The sequence below is a fragment of the Hippocampus bargibanti genome, linkage group LG03, assembly GCF_051943395.1.
Source record: "Hippocampus bargibanti isolate YZ-2025 linkage group LG03, ASM5194339v1, whole genome shotgun sequence".
Taxonomy (NCBI): domain Eukaryota; kingdom Metazoa; phylum Chordata; class Actinopteri; order Syngnathiformes; family Syngnathidae; genus Hippocampus; species Hippocampus bargibanti.
In genome coordinates this window covers 22,301,709-22,321,872 of record NC_142736.1, presented here as the reverse complement: position 1 = coordinate 22,321,872, position 20,164 = coordinate 22,301,709, and the positions used below count along the sequence as shown (strand labels likewise).

The following is a 20,164-nucleotide window of genomic DNA, read 5'->3' as shown; positions in this document are numbered from 1 at the left end:
TAGCTATATGCGGTGGAATCTTTGTAAACTGCGGTCAGTAGAAGTCATTTGAAGTGATTTTACAAATTATGGACGAAACTTATCGGGAGGCGTCGGTTGTCCTTTAATAGCAGTTTTTTCAACCCACAATAGCTAAAGGAGGACAATAAAATGGATTTGGTTGCAGATTTACTGATAAAGCCATTTTCAAGACAGATTAAAATAAAAGATGGACATCATTAAGAATGCGTCTGTGTAAGCTCTCAGTCGTACAGGAGTGATCCATCGATGAGAAGGTTTCTTCAGCCGTCATCTGTACAATTTTGAAGGTTTCGGATGTTTCGCCTCCTATCCAAGAGGCTTCGTGAGCGAACTAAAGTCTGACTGGTCGTATCGGCCCTATTTATATATCCCTAATGTCCAATGTACAATAGCCTGCTTAGGCAAAACAGGTTAGGCAACATTCGTAATGCTGATGAGGTGATACCGGTGGGAGTGGGGGAAATGGGCCAGTCGTTAGTCAGGAATGTAGGAACAATCAGTGGGGCCACAGGGAGTGGTCCTCTGCTCCCCCCAACCTGAGAGTAGGGACCTATCATAGCTGTGTCCGGCGCCGCCATGGCTGGACATTAGGGATATATAAATAGGGCCGATACGTCCAGTCAGACTTTAGTTCGCTCACGAAGCCTCTTGGATAGGAGGCGAAACGTCCGAAACCTTCAAATTTGTACAGATGACTGCTGAACAAACCTTCTCCTCGATCATTAAGAATCGTCGGAAATGTATTTCCTGGCTAACTGAACCCTGAATCCACCTGTAGTGGACGTGTAGTAAATCACACCACAGTTTTTACAGTGGCAGCTATGGATTTATTCAGGTGTAGCACTCCTGAAGGCCTAGGGTTGACATGCACGGCTCGCCAGTGCCTCCAATATATCCATTGACGACTAACTTCATGAAATTCACTTTGAATGACTGGTGATAACGTTATAAAAAAATATACATTTCTGTTTCTATAGTCCGATGTCACCTTCACAAAGTTGCAGACTGACCACATCTCTGCCAAGCATCACATCTACGTTCTGTCATTCACTCCCTTCTTTTTTCAAGCTTCCTCACTGTTGCTCTCTGCATTGCAGTGAAGCAAGCAGATGCGCCCCTCAACCTTTTTTGGGGGCACAATGACCTTTTCTTCAGCAGTACATCCACCTGTGACTGCGCTGACTTTTCTTTCACTACACTCCACACGTCATCTCAAACGGGGAAAGGACAACAGCAAAAAAGTCATAGCATCTGTATAAAGAAGGATGGCAACTAAAGTGACAAGGCTTTGGTTTGACAGCATATTTGTTGTTATTTTTTTGCCTTTATGAAAGTCCCAAATATATTGTTTTTTTTAATGCTTTTTGTTATCCTCTTGAGGATGGTGCACGAGGAGCCCCCAGGGATCCGTTTGCTTCAGAGACGTTGTTTGTTCAAAGCTTTTGAAAGATGAGCATGCTGGTGTAAGAGAAAGCATTAAATTGTAGCGCAGAATAGATATACATATCTGTACACCGTCAAACACAGTTTTAGAGATCAGAGGAAGGGAATGTGTGACAGATTGATTGATTGCTTGACTGAAATATTTATTTCAAAAATGTTACCCGTGATATCATAGAAATCTAATCAGGCAAATTACAAATAAAAATGACAGCATTGTGATAAAAAGGCATTGGAGTTTTTGTGTTTTGTTAAATGACACATTTTCCTTTACAGTGGGGCCTCGGCTTACGAACACCTTACCTTACAAACTTTTCGGTTTACGAACGTCAAATTTATGAAGATTAAAACTTGAAATACGCACTACTTTTCGCGATACATACCCACCACGGCTGGCGGAGTGATCTTCGGATCTGGCGGAGTGATCTTTGGATCTTCGGCAGAAGCACATGACCGAACAGCGCTCCAGCCGGCGCACCTTTCCACACCCCCTCTCTCTGAATTCACATTTCGATCACCTCCGAGGAGCTATTTGCAGATAATTTTGCTATTATGGGACCGAAAAAGACTGCACCACAGGCTTGTGGTCAGCCGAAGAAGACACAAAACAAAATCACCGTCGAGGAGGAGAAGATAATTGAAAAACACGAACAACGTGTGCGTTTGTGTGGTTTAGTGGCCCAGTACGGCTATGCTAAGTCAACCATTGCTACCATTCTCGGCAACAGAGAAGCCATCAAAGGTGCGTGCGTCTGTTGCAAAAGGTGTTTCCGTGCTGAGTTACCATGGCTGCAGCATCAAGTGAGCTCATCAAGGTGATGTTTGCAAAGTGGAATGATGTGCAGGCTTTTATCAAACAGTTCCATCCAGAAACGACTGTGGCTATGAGAATCATCAACATGATGAACGATAATGTGATGCCTCAGCTTCGTGAGACCTTACAAGTCAGAAAGCAACAGGTGTCAATTAAGAGGTTTTTAATCAGCAAAAATGATGAGTCTCCAAAAAAGCAAAGAAGAGAAGCCACACCAGAGGCTGAGTTACGAAGTCCTTATGGAAAGTGACTCTCCTTCCATAAGCCATCAACGACCATCACAAAGGTAAATAAAACTTTATTTTACAGTACAGTTTATTTCTTTAATTACAGTCCTCATGTAATGTGCCTCTCTTTCTAAACAGCTATTCCCTCAGACGTCCAACACCATTCCATCAGGCCATCAATGACCATCACAAATGTAAATAAAGCCACTTTATTATACAACACAGTGTATTTCTTTCATTACAATACAATAGCACATTTATTATACATAGAATAAGGTATGTTGTGTGTAGTTTTAAGGCTTATTTAGTTGAAAATTATATTTTATGGAAACCTGGGAACAGATTATTCTCATTTTAATGGTTTCCTATGGGGGAAAAAATTTGGGATACACACTTCGCCTTACACACTGTCTGGGAACCAATTAAGTTCGTAAGCCGAGGTCTCACTGTATTTCTAAGTGGACAATGCACAGTCAGCGGCTGGATGGATACCTGGTTTGAGGAGCCCGCAATGACAACAAAGGAACGTCAGTGCAGAGCGCCAATGCGTATGTGCAACTGTCGCAGCTTGCAATTGGAGCGGATTTACGTGGGAGAGGAGATGTGAGAAAATCTCTTTTCGTCAATGGATACTACAGCTTCGTGTTTGCGTTCAACATTTAGCAGGCGTGCACGTTTCACCATGACGTCTCTGATCCATTTAGTGGTGTTTTCTTTCTTCCTCCACTACTGTAGTATAAACTGCGAGGTGATGGTGATGAGCTTTAAACCTGATGCCATACCTGCGCTACTATATTGTCAGTCTAGCTCAGACATGGGCAAACTACGGCCCGCGGGCCACATACGGCCCGTTAGGCTTTTTAATCCGGCCCGCCGAACTTGCCCAAATTATAGTACAAACAGTGTCTAAAACTCATGACAAAAAGTTAGCGAACAACAGGGCAGATAACTGAAAAGTTGCCTGCCCCATTTTTCACAACTTGAAGCACAATGAGACAACTAATTACATTAAAAACCATTGTCACAAAGTATAAAGTTTTTTTTTTTAAATCAAATACTACCTTGCTTAATTTATGGTCAATGTGCATTGCTGTAGATTTTGCTGCAGTAGTCTATTGTCATTGCGGTGCACAATGCAACGTTTGCATTGCTTCCTACGAGCCACTAAGCTCCTTTCATAAGTCTCACGTACACTTTACAGTCACGGTTTAATGTAAATTTACGTTTTGTAGCGTCACATATGTTGTTAGCTTCTTTTGAATCTTTCTTCTGGGCTGACGTTCTGTGCATCTATTTTGGAAAATGACATGCAATTGCACGAGTTTATAACGCTTGCGAAAGTCCGGAAGAAAGAAGCAGGCTTCTGATAGGCTGCCGTGTCGAGTATGCAAATTTCAACTGCAGGTAGTCTATGTTTGTGTGCTCGGCGACGGTACACGTGTACTTTTTGCGTGTGAAGGCGAGGGCGTCAGTGAGGAGTTTGTTGAGCGCGCGGTCAGGACAAACCATCAATGATTTGGCGGAATTTAACACAAGTAGGTATTATTGAGCTTGAATATTTCGTTGTGTAATAATATGTTTTCAATGTTGAAAGTGATTCCATTTTTCAATAAATGTTGATTTCTTTAACTTTGCCCCTTCGATGGAAACTTATTAAAAACAGACGCAATCTTGATAAATCACAGTGCATATGTTATTTTAATCTATTTCCATTTCCTCCTCCAAGTATCTGCGAAATAGTATGTAAACACCATATTCCTTGAGACAAATTTATTAACTGATCAGGGATATTTTTCACATTTGAAAGACAGTTAATACATTCTTACTGTGCTATGAGGTTTGTACATACTACATTTAAAGGACAACCGGCACCATTTTTTGTTTTTGTTTCCCACTGACATCAGAAAAACGTTTTATAGCATCTAAAATACCCAAATCAGGCAGGCTGATATTTTTAGTTAAATGAAAAACACCAATAAAAATGACTTCAAAATGAATGGTCAGTTTCAAAAGGTCCCATCCCCCTGTTCGTGACGTCACGCCAAGACGTCTTGCTCGAGAATCAAAACAATGGCTTCAGATTCGGAGATGTTTTCTTGTTACTCATCCAGTTATGAAATGATTCAAATAGTTCTGAAGAGGAAAGCATAAATGTTTGCAATTGATTCAAGGAGTCCTCCCATATCAATTCGAGCAGTCAAGGACAGCAATGTAGAAAATGCAGAAGATTGCGCCCAAGCTCCGTTGGAAATGGGCTGATTTGTCAGCTGGGAATTTGTGTCAGCGAATATCAAATAGTTGTCTTGGTGCAACACACAACGATTCACCATGGCGTTATTTATGTGTTTTCCTTCTAATTTCGCCATCGACACGGATCAACACGAAGTTTTCAGACCAAACAAAGTACCCAAAATGCATTGTGTGTCGCTTTCTCGGTCAGGGGCGGTCCAAACGTGACGTCACGTGGGGATCGTCATCAACTCGAAAACAAGACTTCATGAACATTCAGCGCAAGTCTTAAAAGATAAACTATAGCTATATGCTGTGGAATCTTTGTAAAATACGCTCAGTCGAAGTCATTTGAAGTGATTTTATAAATTATGGACATAACTTGTTCAGAGTATTTCCGGCCCAAACACTCCCTCCAAATGCTCCTGGCCCTCTGTCAAATTTTAGCGGCCCGCGAGTCAAAAAGTTTGCCCACCCCTGGTCTAGCTGATTGATTGTAAAGTGTGACGTGTTCAAAATGAAAAGTTTACGGGCCTTGGTGGTCCAGGGCCATCAAAACTGCCACAAACCCTGTTCAAGGACAGCAATTTTCTTAAAGCCTTAAAGGACAACCAACGTCTCCGGACAAGTTGTGTCCATAATTTGTAAAATGGCTTCAAATGACTTCTACTGAGCGTATTTTACAAAGATTTCACCGCATATAGCGATATTTTACGTTTTAAGACTCGCGCTGAATATTCCGGAAGTCTTGTTTTTGACTTGGTGACGAGTCCGTACGTGACATCACTGAAGGAACGCCACTGACCGAAAAAAAGACACATTGTAGCAGTCCTTCCATCACGTCAATGTATTTTGCTGTACTTGTTTGGTCTGAAAACCTCGTGTTGCACCAAAAACCCACCAGAAGAGGGCGACCAAGCTTTATGGAAGGAATTTATCAGCGTGTGGAAACGGGCTGATTAATTCCTCAAAGGAGCTTGGTGGCCATTTTCTGCCTCTTTTTTGGGGATCCATTTCCCCCCAATGTTGCCTCAAAATGGCACGGAATAAATTATTTAATCGATTACAAACATGTATGCTTTCCTCTTCAGAACTATTTCAATCATATTCAGAACTGGATGTGCAACAAGAAAGCATATTCTCCAAATTTGAAGCCATTGTTTTGATTCTCCAGCAATGCAAGACGTCTTGGCGTGATGTCACGAACTGGGGGCGGGACTTTCTGAAAATGCCCAATTCGCAGCTCAATTTTGTGCAGATTTTGGAGACTTTAATAATTTTTATTGGTGTTTTGCATTTGAATAAAAATATCACACTGCGTGTTTTGGGTATTTTAGATGCTATAAAACGTTTTTCTGATGTCAGTTAGGGAACAAAAAAGTGACGTTGGTTGCCCTTTAACAGCACTGAGCTGCATTATGAAGCCAAACCCCTAGACCCCAACCCACTCACCGCAGCTGTACCATACACAATAAGGACAATGTGCGGTGCATGACACTATAATTCACAGAAACAACAAGCAGGGGTTCTTCCGATGGCCTTGCTGTCTGCCATTATTTGCCAGTCTGCAGGCAATTGTTTGTCCTGGGCTTTGCTTTATGACATCAAGCTAAAATAAAATTGGTTTTTCTTTACAATTCAAGCTTAGCTTTTAATAATGAGACTTATTTGGACAAATAAATAAAACTGACCTACTCTAGGAAATTTACTGGCATTCTGACTAAATACAAATATCATTTCAAATAGCATTCTTATAATAAAAAACCCCATTGCAATTGAACCTCGCTATAACATACCTCAAAGGAACTAACCTGTACATTACAGCGGGAGCCCGTTCTAACCAACTACGGTGCATAATACAGTCTTATAGATGTAAAAACGTGAACATGTACTACAATATCTTCTTCTTTTCCTTTCGGCTTTTCCCCTCAGGGGTCGCCACAGCGAATCAATGTCCTCCATCTATCCCGGTTTTGTGCATCCTCTTCTCTCACACCAGCTACCTTCATGTCCTCTTTGACCACATCCATAAACCTCCTCTTCGGTCTTCCTCTCGGTCTCCTGCCTGGCAGTTCCAAGGCTCAGCATCCTTCTCCCGATATAGTCACTCTCTCTCCTCTGGACATGTCCAAACCATCTCAGTCTGGCCTCTCTGACTTTCTCTCCAAAGCCTCTAATATGAGTTGTCCCTTTTGTCCTATTTGGGAAATATGATAAAAATGGCTTCCAAATTAATTAAAACAACAACCATCTTGTTGGAAGGGAAAATATTAGAAATATTGTTGAAAATGTTTCCCTCTTTTCATCTAATGTGTTTAGAGAATTGGTTATGATGCACTTCATTTAACTTAATTTTATCAAGATGCAGACATTAGCTCAATGAATTGCTTTTTTCTGAAAAGATGAGAAACGAAGAAAAAGTCACTGTGATAGGCATGAACAGTACAAAACAACTGAACCTTTTGAACTATTGATCGAAGCTTTCATTATTTGTTCATTTTCACTTAATCAGCATGCAAAAACATTGCTTGCATAAGGAGCATGTTATTTAACCATAAATTAAAGATTGTATGTAAATATTCCCCTTTTCTTTTGCTACAGGCTTAAACTGCTTGAAACAGACTGGCGGCTGAACCAATTGCATTGAAATGTTTATTATGGTATCTTTTGAATTCCTTCCTTGGTCTGACAAGTAAAGAAGTCAGTCAACTTTGTAAAAGAACTCTCTCCGCTTGTCAGCAGCAAACATTTGCTCCTTCTACTTGCCTTCTCTACAAGGCTCTCACACAAGCCAGTAGAAACACAGTGTACACTCGGTCTCTTATTTGCTATGCAAAACATCAGTTAATTCAAAAACATTTTAAATGCTTCCATTAACAACAATTCAAGATGGACATTTTCATGAATTTTCACAGATTTACTATATATATATATATATATATATATATATATATATATATATATATATATATATATATATATATATATATATATATATATATATATATATATATATATATATATAGTAAGGTCTCATTATATCGATATCGGTTATATTGATAGTACTGCATATTACGATACTATTTTCATTTCCTGGCAAATTCTTTTTGTCTTTTATGGATAATTAGTTCCGTTTAGTACGATACCGGGTTATTCCGATAATCCGGTTACTACAGTGCCCTTTTCATCTCCCACCAGCCATTTTGCTCTGCTTATATCGATACAAAAGTAGTTTCAGCTGAATCGATATTTGCTTCAGGGTTTCTATACAGTACCACTATTAGCGATATCTGTATCTGTCAGTGTCACACCGTTTGTCACGTGACCAGCTTTCGTGTCTTGCACAGTGTAGCAGAGCTGCAATAGCAACATACTGTAGTCTTCTTATATAGTATACAATTGTTCAATACCAATTTCAACCATGGGGAAATGTAAGAATTGTGACATCCGAACGAAGTACAAGCCAATAGTGGCTGTTGAGGAGAATCCAACAAGGAGCAAATCCTCCATCGTGAAAGAGTTCGATGTGCCGCAGAAATCAATGTCAGTAATGTAAATGTTGCAGTTTTTGTTTTCCATACATGTATTTAATTGTTTTATATATATATACAGTAAAGTCTCGTTATATCGATATTCAAGGGAGTCCGAAAAAATATCGATATAACCGGGACTATCGATATATCTGATCCTGCGCCGAACTGCATTAAACAAAAGCCGCCAAAAGAGGGCAGCCAAGCGCCATATAAGAAACGGAGCTGGCCATTAGCTCCCTTTTTTTTTGGGTCAGAGATGTTCCCCCAATGTTGCCTCAAAATGGCACATATAATTCTTTAATGATTGTAAACATGTATGCTTTAATCTTCAGAACTACAGTGTATTTGAAACATATTCATAACTGGATGTGTAACAAGAAAGCATATTATCCGAATCTGAAGCCATTGTTTGGATTCACAAGCAATGCAAGACGTCTTGGCGTGAAGTCATTTTTATTTGCATTTGAATAAAAAGTGACATCGGCTGTCCTTTAATACACAGTATGGAATGTTAATAATTTTCAAAATCATCGCGCTTCAGCAGACAAAACAAGAAACATTGTTGCAAAAAACAATTGCATTCATATACAGTACAGTGGGCATGTACATAACACAACAGGGAAACTGCAACGCTTACATCTTACTGTATTATGTATACAATTTAAAAAAGTCATCAATCTTCTTCTGCTTCCCATTTTTACCTTTTAACACAAACACTTCAATCTCGTCTGCTACACACGAGCTAGCGTCTGAAAATGAAAATGGCTCTGCTACACGGGTGCTGGGCACGTAACCAAGTCACCTGACCAAGTCGACCAATGGCGCAACTGATGGCGTGACACGTAACCAAGACACGTGACCAAGTTGACCAATGGCGCGACCGATGGCGTGTCACGTGACAAAGTCACACGGCCAAGTCGACCAATAGCGCGACCGATGGCAGCTCATGTGACCAAGTCGACCAATGGCGCGACCGATGGCGGCTCACGTAACAAGACACGTGACCAAGTTGACCAATGGCGCGACGGATATATCGATATAAACAACAAAAATGGCCGGCGGGGGATGAAAAGGAGCACCGTAATAACCGGATTATCTTAATAACCGGGTATCGTACTAAACGGTACTAATTATACATAAAAAGACTAGAAATGTGCAAGGGAAATTAAAATAGTATCGTAATAAGCAGTACTATCGATATAACAGATATCGATATAACGAGACTTATATCTCATCTCATCTCATTTTCCGTACCGCTTATTCCTCATTAGGGTCGCGGGGGTTGCTGGAGCCTATCTCAGCTGTCTTCGGGCACAAGGCGGGGGACACCCTGAATTGGTTGCCAGCCAATCGCAGGGCACACAAAGACATACAACAGTCACTCTCACACTCACACCTTGGGACAATTTGGAGTGGTCAATCTGCCTGCCATGCATGTTTTTTGAGTGTGGGAGGAAACCGGAGGACCCGGAGAAAACCCACGCGGGTCCGGGGAGAACATGCAAACTCCACACAGGGAGGCCGGACCGGGACGCGAACCGGCGACCTCTGCACTGTGAAGCCGGTGTGCTAACCACTCGACTACCGGGCCGCCCCTCGAGACTTATATATATATATATATATACAGTAAAGTCTCGTTATATCGATATATATCGTTATACTGTATATATATATATATATATATATACATACAGTAAAGTCTCGTTATATCGATATCGGATATATCGATAGTCCCGGTTATATCGATACTATTTCTATGCACGCACGGAGAAAATTACATGCAAACAGGGTTGGATATATCGATAGTCCCGGTTATATCGATATATATATATATATATATATATATATATATATATATATATATATATATATACTTTTCCTCTCGGCTTTTCCCCTCAGGGGTCGCCACAGTATATATATATACGACCTTAATTGGTTCCCAGACAGAGTGTGTAAGGCGAAAAGTGTGTATTCCCATCGGAATCCATTAAAATAAGAATAATCCGTTCCCAGGTCTCCATAAAATATAATTTTCAACTAAATAATCCTTAAAGGACAACCGACGTCACTTTTTTGTGTTTTAACTGACATCAGAAAAGTTATTTGACGCCCCATTCCCTTTTCATACAAAGCTCTTTCGTTTCGTGCGTACCACAGATTTGGGACACGTGGCAGTCTCAGCTGTTACACGACAATCAAAATAATGTCACCAAAATATGTTGCAGCAGATTGATGTCACCCAGACAGGAAGATTAACATCGCCTGTGCATTTTTTTCCATCTCTGGTGGTTTTACAAATGTCAAGCCTGCAGAGCCACCGACTTGATGAATTGTACAATTTGTCAAAAAAAGTGTCGACCATTGCCCGAAATGGTGGGAGGATATGATTCTTAAAATGCAAAGAGCTGTAATTGTACTTCAAACAATGGATGGCCAATCTTAACCATGACGGCCATTTGTTTTTGTTATGAGGTGGTATTATTCTGTCAGTGGTGGTGATATACTATTTCTGCATGTGGCTATGCCAACATAAACTCATAAAACGACAGCTGATGGCTAATTTGTACTCAACGTGGCCTGCTTTGTAACACAGCACAATCCATAGTATGATGTACCTCCATCCATCCATCCATTCCCCCACAACCTTCCTGAGCCTTTACGTCACATGGGTAAATCAATGCCCCCCATGAACAAAAATTCTCATCACTCAAACAAAATGAGTGAATGAAAAATAAGAACAAGAGAAGTTAAATTCTGTACGGTGGAATAAAAAAACTTTAAAAAGTTTCTCTTTATAGCATAATAAGGCAGATCTTAAGATGAAGCCTGTGTGCGGTTGCACTGGTTGGATTGGATTACTCTTTATTAGTCTCGTAGTGGAGAAATTTACGTTTCACAGCTGCAAAGTTACGGAAAGAAGAGGAAAGAAAGAAGGAAAAAAACAAAATATAGGAGCTGTTGGAAATGCAGTCACTCTCGTGGTGCCATCTTGAAGTCAAAATAACAACAAACAAAATAATATGTCAACACAAAGACACAGTCATTCAATCTTAAGCACTTTCTGCACCCTTTGTTGTATGAGGCAGTTCTAGATGAAAGAGCAGAGGATCAAAGACGTCTTGGTGAAATGTGCACGTCTGCTACAAGCTAAATGTTGAAAGCTAACACAAAGTTGTAGCATCCATTGATGAAGGAGATTGTCTCACATCTCCTGTCCCACGTGAATCCGCTTCAATTCCAAGCCGCGACAGTTCCACATACGCATCAGCGCTTTGCGGTGACACTCCTTTCTTCTCATTGCGGGCTCCTCAAGCCATGCATCCATCGAGCCGCAGACCGTCCAATAGCACCGACCTTTTCGCCGAACAAAGCGGGGCTGTGAAAATGCTGCCCATTACAGCCGCAAAAAAACACAAACGCCACAAACACCCCAGAGCTGTCCAGCAATGACAGTCAAATGGCACTGACATTCCTCTTCATCAAAAACTGTGCTGGTATATTTGTGCTGCTGAAAAGGCTCAACCGCTCAGTAGTCTAGTAGTAGTAGTTGTTCTTCAGCATTTTTGACCACGACATTCATCAAGAAAGAGACTGTGCTGAGCGGTTGTGCCTTTTCGGCAGCATGAATATGCCAGTACTGCTTTTGAATGGGAGGAATGTCGGTGCCATTCGACTGCCATCGCTGGACACCAAAGGGGCCATTGTGCTTTTTTGCGCCTGTAATGGGCAGTATCTTCACAGCCCCGCTTTGTTCAGTGGAAGGTCGGTGCTGTTGGACAGTCTGCGGCTGGATGGATACATGGCTTGAGGAGCCCGCGATAAGAAGGAAGGAGCGTCAGCGCAGAGCGCCGATGCGTATATGGAACTGTCACGGGATGGAATTGAAGCCGTTTTATGTGGGACAGGAGATGTGAGACAATCTCTTTTCGTCAATGGATGCTACAGCTGCGTCTTTGCTTTCAACATTTAGCTTGTGGTCGACGTGCACATTCCACCATGATGTCCCTGATCCACTGGTGAAGAGACGCTTTGATCCTCTCCTCTTTCATCTGGAACTGCTTTATGTAACAAAGAGAGTTTTATGTAACAAAGAGGGAACAGAAAGTTCTTAAGAATGAATGACTCTCTGTGTCTTTGTTTTGTCATGTTATTTGTTATTTATTTTTTGTTCTTTTGACTTCAAGACGGCGCCGCGAGAGTGGCTGCCATTCCAGCAGCTTCTGTGTTTTGCTTTTTCTACTTTCATTTCTTTCATAACTTTGCTGCTGTGAAATGTAAATTTCTCCACTGCGAGACTAATAAAGGCAAATCCAATCCAATCCTCCTTGATGAATGTCGTGGCCAAAAATGTGGAAAAACAATCTGTACCGTATTTGTTCCACGCAACGCACAACAACACAAAGGGACAAAAGAAAACACAAAAAGAAGCAAAAAAGCAAGGCTCGTGAGAGCACTAGCTGACGGCTGCCAACTCGGGCGCCATCTTGGACTTCCTGGTGAGGCTGTAACTGCTCATAGTAAAGGTCACAGATTAATTTTTGCACTCCAAAGGGATTTGACCTTCAAGTAATGGATCTTTTGGGATGACAAGGTATCTTTTTGCCCTCTCATCTCACGATCAAAAGTTGTAATGTAGAAAAAAAACACATTTCCTGTGGAATTGCCAGCAATTCATTTCGATCTGATGCCATTTTCAGTCGAGAGAAATTAATTACTCATCATGACTTGTCTTTGTAAATTTGGTTTTGAATGTACTTTATTTTTTCCCTTGTCTATATCTGTCTATTTCGGTTATTGGGTCCACCTCTGTTGCTCATATACGCATTGAAAAAAAATTGTTTTTCTACTTTCATTCCTTTCATCACTTTGCTGCTGTGAAATGTAAATTTCTCCACTGCGAGACTAATGAAGGCAAATCCAAATCCAATCCAATATAGACCAGGGCAGCCTAAAACAATAGATCTTTTATTGTATTTTTTTAAAGATGTGTCTTGCATAGAGCTACACAGTTTATACAACACACACACAAACACAATCTAACACGTATACACTTCCGCTGTCAGCTGAGGCTTTCTATACAATAGAATGAGCTTTTGTACTAGTGCGCTGGAGCACATTGAGGATGTAGAAGCATCTGGCCTGTGAAATATTGGCTTCGTTCATCACAGCTGGGTCCAAGTGACCTAGGGGTGTCATGGAGGTACCAGTGTGTAAATGTGTGTCCATGCGCAAGTGTTTGAGGGCTATTAAAAGTTTTCTCAAGGTGTGAGATATTGGAAAGGTTAGGAACTGCCGCAAGTTAACCTAAAACCTAGAGAAAGCTGACCCGTTTTGCTGTAATACCATGTCATTTCAGTGAATTATCAGGTAGACAGAGGCCATCTCACAGTTAATACCTCAGGTGTGTTCCAGTTGTGGCAATACATTGTGTGTGTGGGTGTTGTGTGACTAACCCTATTAATGCATGGCCGCATACTGCTGAATAACTACACGGAGAAATGGGCAAATCGAGTTGGGGGAGGTTTAAGGATGGCCTGAGACTGGGCGACAGAAGAGGTAGCAGCTTGGCTGGATTAACTGCTCAAAATGACATGTTTGGGATTTAATATTGCATGTCCGTCCTGCATTATCTACACTGGATAAACTGATATGGTGAAGCAAGCCCAGCAAGAGAAGCATGGAAGGGAGCTGGCGGGGATGCCGGACTATCAGTCTTGATTTGGGAGTATGGCAAAGCAAACATGTGGGATCCCAGTTCGGTGAAACCACAGAATGTTCATGAAATTGCTCATTAAGATTGGAGCAAACACATTATGACATTTGTTCATATTATATTCCCCGTAGTGTTTCTTTTTTTGTTCTGTTCAGACCATAGGTTAAATGTCTTACAATGTGTTTTGAATATACCCGTAAATTATTTAATATTCACCATCACTTACAGTTTACAGAGAAGAAAATTGGCTTGTACACATTAGTGGTGCTTTAGCCATTAGAACTGCAGCCAAGGAAGAAGTTCAGAGGAATGTGGTACGATGAAAACAGACAATGACAAATACCAAATGCCAAAAACCACATCGTATTCACTGAACACTTTTCAATAGTTCCATAATATTGTGTACAATGTATCTGTCCCTGTATTGGGGCTGTATGAACTCATACATGAGATTTGATTTGTAACTCGATTTGTAACCCTTGATTTGATACAGTACACGGAAAGGCATTTCAATTGAATTGTTAAAACAACATCGATAGAAATAAAAAATACTCCATATTTGTCTTGAAACCATGACATCGCGATGAGTACAAAGGAACGTTAGTGCAGAGCACTAATGCGTATGTGGAACTGTCGCGGCTTGGAATTGAAGGGGATTTACGTGGACCAGGAGATGTGAGACAATCTCTTTTTGTCAATTGACACTACAGCTACGTGTTTGCTTTCAACATTTAGCAGATGTGCACATTTCCCCATGACGTCGCTGATCCACTGGTGAAAGGATGCTTTGATCTGCTCCTCTTTAATCTAGAACTGCTTCATCTACAAAAAGGGTGCAGAGTATTTAACTTGAATGACTGTCTGTCTTTTGTGTTGTGACACATTATTTGTTGTTGTTTTAACTTCAAGGTGGCGTTGTGTGGCTGCCTTTACAGCAGGTCCTGTATTTTGTTTCTCTACTTCTTCCTTTCCTTTTACTTTCATCACTTTTCTGCTGTGAAATTTAAATTTCTCCACTGCGAGACTAATTAAAGCTAATCTAATCCAATCCAATGTCATTATCTGCAGATTCTCATACTCCCTTTGGTTTGAGGTAGTGCTAGTAGTTGCACAAATACAGTCTTTATTCCAAGCAGCAATATTTTTTTAAACCAAGGCTGTGGTTTTCCTTGAAAGACACTTGTTTCCACTAGAGATGGCATGTACACACACCACACACACACACACACACACACACACACACACACGCACACACACACACACACACACACACACACACACACACACACACACACACACACACACACACACACACACACACACACACACACACACACACACCAACCTCCGCTACAGGCCTATACTGTTCTTTTTCTATCTTCTGCTTACCTTCAACACTAAGCCTGGCTCTCTCCTCACTGTATTGAACCAGCAACAACATGTAATGAGACGTTATCATAAGCGTTCACAACATCAGGTGATAGATTAAAACACTGAGTGGTGTAGACAGCACATTTGCCAAAAATCAATAGCATACTACATACTCAGCTGATATCAAACATAAAGAAATAATGCTGTATCGATTGCAATTCAGGTGGTGAAGCCATTGAATAGTAGTCAAAGATATGTTTGCATGCAGACGTTCAAGTACTTGTGTGTGTGTGTGTGTGTGTGTGTGTGTGTGTGTGTGTGTGTGTGTGTGTGTGTGTGTGTGTGTGTGTGTGTGTGTGTGTGTGTGTGTGTGCGTGCGTGCGTGTGTGTGCGTGCGTGCGTGCGTGTGTGTGTGTGTGTGTGTGTGTGTGTGTGTGTGTGTGTGTGTGTGTGTGTGTGTGTGTGCGTGTGTGTGTGCGTGTGTGTGTGTGTGTGTGTTTGTGCGCGTGTATGGTTGACACTCACCCATAAGTGGTGTTGCTGGCCCGTTTACTTGCTGCCCTGGAGCGACTTGACTTGAGGTCTCCACTCATGCTCGTGTCTGCAAGCATGAACAACCCATTAACTTCATACTGATACATTTAAAAAAAAACATCACCGCACAGTGTGGCAAAACAGTACTGTAGTGCGTAATAAAAATAGAAATGTGTGCTTCAACCTTCCCTCTTCAATGTGATAGAACGATTTTAGATGCACATCCTTCAACATCCAATGTTACTGATCTCACTACCATCTTCTAACACCGCAAAGAGCCATGAACCAGAGAGAATCATCATTTTAACCCATCAAATGCTTGAAACATTTTTGCTTAAGTGTTTCATAGTACAATTCTGTGAGAAGCTTTGCATTCCCTGATGGTACAGTTTGAATTTAGAATCATTCTCACCGCACAAAAAAATACGAAAATGTAGACCAATCTGTAAAGTTCTAATGCTTTATGTCATGCTCCACGAAGCATGGTGTGGTCTGCTAATTTATAAACGGATAGACAAAAGCAGACGGGTTGCTTCAGAAATTTGTCTGGCTTTTGTTGAAGGAATTATTTTACTTTTGTGTCGTGCAAAAATGTGTCCACTCCAGTGCCAGGGTGTCATTGTCATTTGAATTCCAGGACCCACAGAATATTGAGTTTTGGGACTACATAAACATTTTATACAGTGTTAGAAACCTTAGACTCTCTTCTTTGATCAGAAAAAAATAGTTAATTCCTAACTGATATGGATCTGGAGTAATAAGAGCTTGAAAATACAATGCAATACATACCCATTGGTTTATATTGTGCTTTAACAACAGCTAACATGGTAAAAAAGGGTCATGCTACACCTTGTGGAAAAGAAAAAAAAATTGCGAGGCCATGGCCAGCGCTTTATCGGCATCCATGCATGAAAACACAAAAGCCGAACAAATTCGAGAATGACGCTCTGTGTCATATTTTAAATTCCCGAATAAATTCGTGAATGGCATTGGATTAGTTAAAAAGCCCCGTTTCCATCAATGTTTGGAACGCTATATGTTACACACACTATCATGTCTGAATGATAGTGTGTATATTTGGCCCATCATTTTAACAGCCATTTAAATAATGATGGACCGTAAATAACAATTCTGTAAACCACCATTTAACATGGTAATGAGGAAAGCAGCCATTAAGTATGTCACGGGTTGTCCTTTGCGTTCACCTCCTATCACTTACTGTGATTGGGCCTGCCGTGGCGAGCCAGCTGTTCACCTTTCCTTTTGCCCTCTTGCCCTTCACATCACTCCTACCCATCTTTGACATTTATCTGGCTTTCCATTACAAACACGCTACTAAGAACAATGCAACAGGCCAAATAATAAACCTTTGTCAGTTTTTAACATGCCAACAAACTCGTCGTTGACATTACGCATCACAGCGCGGCCTCTGCTGCTCGAAGCTTTGTCTCGATTTTACAAAAGTGTATAAAAGGGGATGATGAGAGGAGATGAGGGGAGAGGAAGACATAGACAGATGGGTGCTGAATGGAGTGTGACTGGGCCAACTGCACATACACTCACGCAGTGAAGCACTCAAATGGCTGCAAGCTACAATTAATTAAGTGTGGTTTGCAAATGCGTGCACAAAAACACATGTCTGGGCTTTTGCTTAGCACAGAAGGGTTACATTTGCAACACGATGAGGCTAAATAGCGGTGACCTGCTGGGCGCCTTTTGTCATTCTCCTCTGATGCGTCAGCGAAGTTGACATCTAAACCCGAGGTGAATGATGATTACAATTGAATTGAAGTCAGCATCATATATACAAATAAAGTATTATTGCTTCTTTAAAACGCCCATTTGCTAGAAAACATGAAACCAACACGCGATGATAGGAGTTTGCCTCACCATGTGGTTTAAACTGCTTGGGGACCTTATTAAGTCCAAAGCCAATAACTCGGGTGGTTTTTAACAGATAGCACAATGTTAGTTATGCTTCCACATCTCACGAGATCTAATACGAGGACTGTTTAAAAACAACAGGACGCTCATTATTATATTATGCCCACGAAAAAGAAATTTCAGTTTGTCTAGTTAGTTAGTTTTCAGGTAATGACATGGACATTTGCATCACCCTATTTAAGTGGCAAAACATTATCTGCATTATTCTATTTGTTATTTTACATAACAAATATGATTACATACTCACCTTTTTGTAAATCAACTGCAAGCAAACAATGTACATGCAAACAGCAAAATATGCCTTGACTCACAGGCTAGACGTTTTTCGAACATGTTAGAATTTAATGAGTCTATGATAGCAACATTATACCATTAGCAAACTGTGTACTCTTACACAGCCGTTTTTGGGTTAATTCACACTTCGGGATAATTTAGAGTACAGACGCTTCTGAGCGGTCATTCGTAAAGTGAATTAGGTCGTAAGTTGCTTCAGTGTTATATTTTTGTATGAATGTATGTTAAAGTCAAACACTGAAGGGTGAAGTAAAAACACAGACGCTCTAACAGTTGTAAAATAAATTCACACCTACTGTAGTACGACGACATATATCCTTAGGTCTTCAGTAAGCCATTACTGAAGTTGCTGGCCACGTAATTCAGTAATTACGTGCCACCATTACTTTTTATTATGCATCGCGTGCTCCTGGAGCGTCAACTGGCAAGAGGGATTTGCTTCCCGCCCACATACTCTATTCAGCCAATCGTGAGCGAGTTCGGCGGATCGGGGCCTGAACTTGTTGGCAACGCTTCAGCATAGGGTGATGATTGGTCAGCCTTGGTGTCCGTGTCTATGTACGTTACGTGTGAGTGAAGAACAGTACGCAACCAATTGCAAAAGGGCGCGCAATTCAAAATGTAACAGACACAATCTCTGCCTAAACAAGTTTCGACATACAGTACCCGCAAAAATGTTTGTATGTACCGTTTGTCGTAACTCGAATGTTCATAAACTTGGGAGCGTCTATTCAATCTACCTGCCATGCATGTTTTTTGAGTATGGGAGGAAACCAGTGTGCCCTGAGAAAACTCCTACAAGCCCGGAAGAACATGCAAACTCCACACAGGGAGGTCTGAACTGGTATTGGACCCGGTGCCTCTAAACTGTGAGGTTAAGGCGCTATCCACTGGACCATTGGGCCACCCATTGATTGTTCATCAAAAAAACTATCATTTAACCACATACAGTATTAGAAAAGCTGCAGTTGGCATGTCAAAATCTCATACAGCCAATGAAAAAAAAAAAAATAAAAGAAACGAAAAAAAGAAGGAAAAAAAAACATTTTTAAGAGACTTATTTTGTTTCTGGAATGTGCGCAATTTTCTTGATCCTGATAGTAAAAACCTCAGTTTCATTATTCTGTGACATTTTCATGACGATTGATTGATTTTAATGAACACACAAAGGAACTTTATATATTGACCTATTTGATTCTCATTTAGTCTCTAAATTAGATTATATGAGATTATATGATCATATGAGATTGTGTTATATTTGTTTCACGATTGTTAATGAGTTTTTGCTTAAGTTATGTATTTCGTAAAGTAAAAAAGCAACATTCCCTGATGATGTCTTTTTAGTAAATGGAAACTATAAAGTCGAGACATCTTGTTTTCAAATAAAAATGCGCTGCATTTCCTTGTACTGCGAGAGTGGACAGCAGTACAAGGAGATGCAGCGCACGGTTAAAGTAAAGGTGGCAAAGGCCAACCAAGAGGCTTATGATGACTTGTATGCCAGGCTGGACAGCAAGGAAGGCGAGACTGATCTTTACACGCTGGCGAGACAGAGATACAAAGATGGAAAGGACTTGCAGCAGGTTAGTGTGATTAAGGATAGAGGTGGCAATGTATTAACAGGTGCCAGTCGTGTGATGGCAAGATGGAAAGAGTACTTCGAAGAATTGAACAATGAGGAAAATGCTTTGTTTGCCTTGTGTAGGGTGGATTTGGTACCGAACGGGACAAGTTCACATACATAACAGTTTTTGATTGGTACTATGGGTGGTGACAGGTTAGTCCAGTGGCTTCATAGTGCACAGGATTGGATTGGATTGGATTGGATTGGATTGGATTGCCTTTATTAGTGTCACAGTGGCTCTGGCCTTCCTGTATGGAGCATGTTCTGCCTACGCCTGCGTGGGTTTCCTCACACGTTCCAAAAACATGCATAGAACACTCAAAATTGTCCTTTGATGTGCCTGTAACTGTGAGTATGAATTATTGTTTTATGTCTACGTTGCAAATTTCCCCATTGTGAGACTATTGAAGGCTTTCTATT

General features: G+C 40.8%; 1 protein-coding gene across 2 annotated transcripts in view; it reads right to left on the bottom strand.

Annotated features, from left to right (window-relative positions):
* The window catches only part of LOC148900702 (heterogeneous nuclear ribonucleoprotein C-like 1), a 51,370-nt gene that overhangs the window by 27,887 nt on the left and 3,319 nt on the right, over positions 1-20,164 (bottom strand). Inside the window, exons 1-2 of one of the 2 annotated variants that reach the window (XM_088992623.1) lie at positions 18,417-18,547; positions 15,874-15,949 (exon numbers count right to left, since the gene is read on the bottom strand). In XM_088992623.1, coding sequence (XP_088848749.1) covers positions 15,874-15,949; positions 18,417-18,432 — 92 coding nt within the window. In that variant the 5' untranslated portion in view covers positions 18,433-18,547. Of the gene's footprint in view, positions 1-15,873; positions 15,950-18,416; positions 18,548-20,164 lie in introns of those variants that run through there. The other variant, XM_088992622.1, reaches the window with a different exon arrangement.